Source organism: Chiloscyllium punctatum, chromosome 10 (genome assembly GCF_047496795.1).
Source record: "Chiloscyllium punctatum isolate Juve2018m chromosome 10, sChiPun1.3, whole genome shotgun sequence".
NCBI lineage: Eukaryota > Metazoa > Chordata > Chondrichthyes > Orectolobiformes > Hemiscylliidae > Chiloscyllium > Chiloscyllium punctatum.
In genome coordinates, this window is record NC_092748.1 from 70,092,757 (window position 1) to 70,099,230 (window position 6,474).

The 6,474-nt window shown below is 36.0% G+C and overlaps 1 protein-coding gene across 2 annotated transcripts in view; it reads left to right on the forward strand.

Annotated features, from left to right (window-relative positions):
- Positions 1–5,508, forward strand: part of LOC140482267 (sodium-driven chloride bicarbonate exchanger-like) — a 281,516-nt gene extending 276,008 nt beyond the window's left edge. Inside the window, exons 26-27 of one of the 2 annotated variants that reach the window (XM_072579456.1) lie at positions 2,357–2,395; positions 2,856–5,508. In XM_072579456.1, coding sequence (XP_072435557.1) covers positions 2,357–2,378 — 22 coding nt within the window. In that variant the 3' untranslated portion in view covers positions 2,379–2,395; positions 2,856–5,508. The remainder of the gene's footprint in view (positions 1–2,356; positions 2,396–2,855) is intronic. The other variant, XM_072579455.1, reaches the window with a different exon arrangement.
- The last annotated feature ends 966 nt before the right edge of the window (positions 5,509–6,474 follow it).

The window sequence follows — 6,474 nt, forward strand, 5'->3', positions numbered from 1 at the left end:
TAAGTAACCTAATCTAAAAAGATGTTGACCTGATTCCACTCCACACCCACAAAAATGGGTAGTTTGTGTTTGGGGAAATTTACATCCAAATTCTATTCACTTCTACCATGATAGAGAGGCTTTTTTTGTCATGGCAGAAATCTGTGCCCAGGTCCTATATTCCTTAGAATTTAGAAAAATAAGAAGTAATCTTATTGAGTTACAAAGTTATTAAGGGATTTTATAGGAGAGATGCAAGAAGAATGTTTCCCATGTCTGGGAAAGTCTAGAACTACAACTGATAGTATCAAAGTACAAGGGGATAACCTTTTAAGGCTGTGATGAGAAATTTCTCCACAGAAGGGGTTGTATATCTTTAAAATTCTTTTCTCTAGGATCATTGAATAGTAAGTCAGATTTGAAGACTGAATGGATTAGTCATGCCCCATTTTCTCATATCCTTACATTTATAAAATTTATGGCTTGATGTCAAAAGCTAATACTTGTGACTCTGTCACGTTTTGTTCGTTAAATTGTTAATCATAATTTCAGTTGTTATTTTGGGGTATTTTCATTTCACACAGAATTAATGGTTAATAGTTACTGTTAACAGCATATGCATAATTTATAATCTATGCTTTACAGCTAGATTTTATAATAGTTTTTTTTGTTGTATCATTGATATGGACATATTCATACGTACAAATCAGGTTTGAAAATAACAAAATATGAGTAATTTTAATAGATGAAGGGCACATAAAATTTGAAGGGTTCCAGCCTAGCAGTTTTTTTACCCACCTTCCCCAGAATATAGTAGATAGGTGAGCACTATATTCAGAAGCCTGTCTGCCATATTTAAATCAATAATTAAAAGTCAGTTGCGCTTGTTTCCAAGTCAATTGACTGGAATAACATGTTGCCCGCACCATAATAAGGAGACGCATGGGCAAGTGGGTGAGAGTGGATAGAATGGCTTTTGAGGTCAGGTTGAGTAAGAAGGGGAAGGATGTGGGATTGAACACACTGAAGTCACCACATGCCCCTCCCCACATTCCCCCCCCCCCGCATTGATTCGCCATTACTTCAAACCCTGTATAATACCCACCCCTGCATGCTGTTCTGCTCCCTTCCTAGCTTCTTCATTTCCTTACCACTGAAAAGCCTGGGACTTGTTTGAGCAACCATCCTTCCTTCCCCACCCCTTTTTGAAGTTACAGCATCCACTATTGAGCTGTGACACGACTGGGGTTGTTGGACCTGCTGGTCAATCTGATTGGTTGGTTGGTTGCTTGCCAGCTCTTGAGGGTGGGCCCAAAAGTTCCACTTTAAACTAGTCCAGTGTATCTGCAACTCATTGTGCCTATGGAGCATGTTTCTTTCGTGTGCATTAGCTTTTGGGTGACCTTTCTTCTGTAATTAGGGGTGGGGTAGAGAGGAGTCTGTCCCCCATAAAATCTATAATGATTTTGAAATAAGCAGCATGGCTGACAGGGTCTGTGGAGAGTGAAATGGGGCGTGCTTTGTGTCAGGATGCCAAAGTTGGGATGAGGTGGGCTTCCTAATCTTTATTGTTCACAACAGCCATCTGGCAGTAGTTTTACCTTGGTTGTCAATTAGTGGCTAAATTACACTCTCACCATTTAGTTAGGAATGGTGGATGGAACTCAGATTTAATCTGCCAATCAGAGACATTCCAACACAAAAGGTGCTGTGGTCTTCCATTATTGGGTAGACAGAGGGTGAGCAGACCTATGCTTGGAGGCATTCTCGCAATAACTTTACAAAATCTGGTATAAATCTGGCCACAGTTGCCAGGCCAGCGAAGCACAGCTTCTTAGTGAGAAGCCAGTGAGGAACGAGGGATATGTGAAAATTAACATATTCGTTGTACTGATCCTCTGTTTTGAAGTATACAAAATTCAGATCAGCATGTCTCATCCAGCAGTCTTACGGTTTTTACCTTTTATGTTGAGACTACCTTTAACCAGATCGACTAATGCTGGCTTCATCAGAATCTGCCGAAAGCACTCTCCTCACCCCATCAGTTTCAGATAATTGTCCTTTAACATAGCAACTTGACAATTATTTCTCACACCACAGGTGCTACCAGACATGCTGAATATTTCTAATCTTTTAGCTCTTTAAAATTCTAAGTTTTTAACGTCTGCAATATTTTGCTTTTGAGATATGTATAATTCCTCCATTAAATTTGGCTTCATTTAGGAAAGAGTGGAACTTGGGGGAAAAAGTACTTTCAGCACCCCATCATGTTAAATGAGTGTAGATGACATGAGAATGTGAATATGATTGTGTTGAATGTCTGAGATAGGATTAACATCTCTCTTAACCTACTGTTTCATTCCATTTCTGTCATAAGCTCCCCTTCCTTACCTCTATAGAAGCTAGTTCCCCAAAGGTAAGTCTATCTTCCCTTTGACCTTTTTTTTCATTCATGCCTGTGTTACCTTGCACAGTTTCTTATCACTTTCTCTATTTATACTAATTTAAACTAGCTGTGCAGACGATACAGAAACAAATATAATGGGAAAAAAGTTTAAACATTCTTATGAAATACGTGTAAACAATATGAATCTTTTATTAAGGTTATCCAAAGTACAATTTGATTGTGTTCCGTGTGCACAGTTGAAGTGTAAAAGGTTTTAATTTTATTTTCATTTTATAGTTTTCATATGACAGATTGAATTGTTTGCTTAAATGCTATTTGAATGAAATAAGACTTGTTAATATAAAATTTCATTTGAATTGCACAGTTTCCTAACATTCTACTTGTCGTTATTTCTTGTTCTATTCAGTTGCATTTTGATTTCAACATATCTAAACCTTAGCAACTTCAATATTTTTCTGTTTTTTTTCAGCGCACATGTTCATCTTGAACGAAGAAAAGAGAAGAATGTCAACTCAGGGAAGGGTATCGACAGGGAAACATGTCTTTGATCTACTTTATTAATCGTTTCATGTTTAACCTGCTCAGTTAGTGGAAAATTAGTGTCATATTTAGTTATACAATCAAATTCAATTCCAATCTATCAATTTACCATTAAACCAGCAAATAATAACTTATGAACAGTGTTGGATGCACTAATATACTATTAGGTACTAGTAAGTGTTTCAAGATTTCACGTGAAAATATTAGTGTATCAGATGTGCACTTGATATTAAAAAAACTGCAGTTTACTACTTGTAGCATATTGGTCAAATATCTCATCTAGATTTTATAGCTGTAATTTAAAAGTTAGTATTTGTGATTTTACATTTTAAATATGTAGTTACCTACTTATTTATATTGCTTTATAAGGTTATATTTAGACTGAGCTATTCAGAAGTGTTAAGTTAGTGTTGGCATTATGTACCATTCAATAACATATTTTCTCTTAGATGCTTTTCATAACCTCTTTATTTTATGTATTATGCAAAATGCAAAAGCTTTATCTGGGAGATATACAAAATGATCTATATTTCCATAGAGAGAATGATTATGTAAAATTAATATATTTACCACTTTAGATCCCTTTCTAAATCTATTCTGAGTTAATTTATGAATATCTAACAAGTTAACAGATTTTATTTAATGCTGCAAGGTTAGTAACATTGGTCAAGCAGGGAGTATTTAGGATTTACTGTTAAAGTATCCAATGAGAAGCAATGATTTTCTCATTGCTGGTAGTATGTAATATAATAGTGATAATACCGTAGTTCTGTTTCTGAAAAAGGCACATTTTGTCAACAGGTGAAGTTGGCTGTAACAAGTTGCTACTGTGTTGTAGCAATAAGAGTGGTATACCCCTAACAGGATGCTGCCACGATGTAAAAAGATGTTCTGCCTATCATATGTGAATAATGTGGTATACAAATTTCAGTGCTGATATGATGCGAAGGCATGTGTTCCAAGGACAGGTTCCAGCTGTTCACTCTGGGCATAGTATTTATCCATACCCCAAAAGCCCATGCTTGCAAAACCCAAAACTTTGAGTTCAACATTAGATGTGATTTCATGTTTGGACAACATTTGCTAAATAGCCCCAGATATGGTAGGAATTATACCAACAACCAGTTTGTGATTGGCACTTAGGTTCATTGTGTGGTACTCTTGTGTGTACTGGAAACTATGTATGTTCATCTAAAGGGTTCTGTGTTTTGCAGATAGAAAGAACATGTACAAACATTGTGTCTGTTTTAACCTAACAAAATAGGGAACAGACAATTTATCGGTTTCATTTTTCAGGGCATTGCCTTGAATAATTTAAAACTGCTTGTTTAACTTTAAATAAAGCTTGGCAATTAACTGTCAGTCATACAGTACAGCATGTTATTTTGTATTCTTCCAATATTCTGATGACAGCAAGATATGAAAGGTCAACAAAACGTCTTTTTTCAGCAATAATCATGTTTTATACTACGAAATGAAGATTCAACTTAATTCTAATTAAAATTGCAATATTAAAGAGGCTGTTTATTTTGCATAGCACACATAATTTATAGTACACTTTCTCTGTGTATTTTAAATGAGGACTTCCCCAATTGGGATTGTAAATTGAAATTCTGGGTTGCAAGTTCTGGGTTGCAGCAATGGCCATCTGTGAAGTTTGAGCTGTTATAATAGTTCTGCTTTCATTCTTCCAGACAGGCTCCCACTGTAGTAGACACACTCCCCACCACACCTTCTGCCCCATTTTTCCAACCCACCCTTCCCCATGCAGGTCCCCTTCCCTGTATCATAGTTCTCATTTAGCAGTCAGGCACTTTTCCAATGTCAAAATAAGGTTACAATGAGGAAAAGTTTGGGAAGCACTGTTTGAAAGCTTTGGAATGATCTGACAAAGAAACAAAACCAGCTAATCATTATTATTAGTAAGGGATCCATTTTGTTTCTGTGAACCTGTTCAATCCAATAGGAAAACAGAAATTTTTATTGTGAAATGAATGAAAAGCAAAATATCTGTAATCTGTACACAAAGTAACTAAAATTGGCCAGTAATTTAGAATTTTCACACGTTTCTCTGTAGTACCCTAAAATAAATTTTGTTAATTGAATTTAGAACTGTCACTTAATCGTATTACAAATCTTTTTAATGTATGTAAATGTATTGTTTAAGAGATCTATTAGCACAACTGGATTTTTCATTCGTGATTCAATTAAAGTTATATCTGTATATGATGGCTGAACATTAAAATTCACAAAGCAATTTATTTTAATCTTTTTTGATGGAATGCTATAATTGCATAACAAAGGTTAATATCAGTAGTTGTTTTATGCAGAAATGTAAATACAGATTTATTCTATATGGATCAGCTCTTCTGTATCTTTAATGGTATTCTTATGTTGAACAGCCCTAAATTTGTTCCTTTTTAAATTTGCTATTCTTGTAAAATGTGATAAAACAAGGTAAGCATAATTTATTGTATTAATACGTCTAGTGTTGTTGATTAAAGAACGTAGAATCTACAATTGGGTTTTACTTTCGCTAACTATGAAAATGTTTGGTTCCATTTTAATCCGTATTGAATATACTATGCTTCTAAAATATCTTTTATCTTCTGGAGCATAAATATTAAACTTGATGAGACTGTTGAGTGCTTAATTTGATGCCATCAGCGCTATGAATCTGAACCTGGATAGCAGCAGCTGGGATCTCTACAGCATTGGACATCATGAGACCATCTCCAGTGCTGCTATTAAAGCCAAGACAGTGGCCAGCAGACTTTGCGGCATGGATAGGTCAGCAAGTGCTATGATCAAGTCCTTTGGACTTGCAACATGGAAAATGTGGGCTCAGAACTCTGTCATGTGCTATGATGGAGCTCTGCCCAGTGAGTACAAGTTGACTCGCAGGCCTACCAATATACCAATTACCTTGATATGCACTATCTTCAAAATATCCCTATCATTCACCTTAATTATGCTTTAATCTAAGTTGTCTGTGGCAGAATCCAACAATTATTCTCTAAAGGCGTGTGAAGTGCAATGAGCTGGTGGCTACATTGTTAGGTCAGGTGACTGGCTTATTCTGAGAGATCTACTGTTGCTATTTCCCCTTCTCACAAAGCTGCAGTATCTGACTAGCCAGAACTCTCTGACTGTCTGGAAGCACAAATGCATTAAAAGACATGAGCTATGAGAGAAAGATTAATGAGATGGAAAATAGAAGGTCCACTGCAGTTTCTATTTGATCATACCTATCGCAAATGGGATGAAAAATGAATGGAGAAAGTGCATCAGAAAGAAAATTTGTCATAAGTATCAGTAATCTTGGCAACATTGTGGCAGTGAGTTTCAATCTTCCTTCTGTTCAGTGGATTTCCCTCCTGATGTGGGTTAGCGTCTCTGCAAGAAAAGGGACACTCTCCATCAGTGTCCTTGAAAGATGTGCTTGCTATTGCTGAACAGTCTTAGCTGACAAATAGATGTAAACTGCTGTGCATAGTTGAAATGACTGAAAGATGTATAAGGGTGAGGTGACTGTATGCATTGAGTCA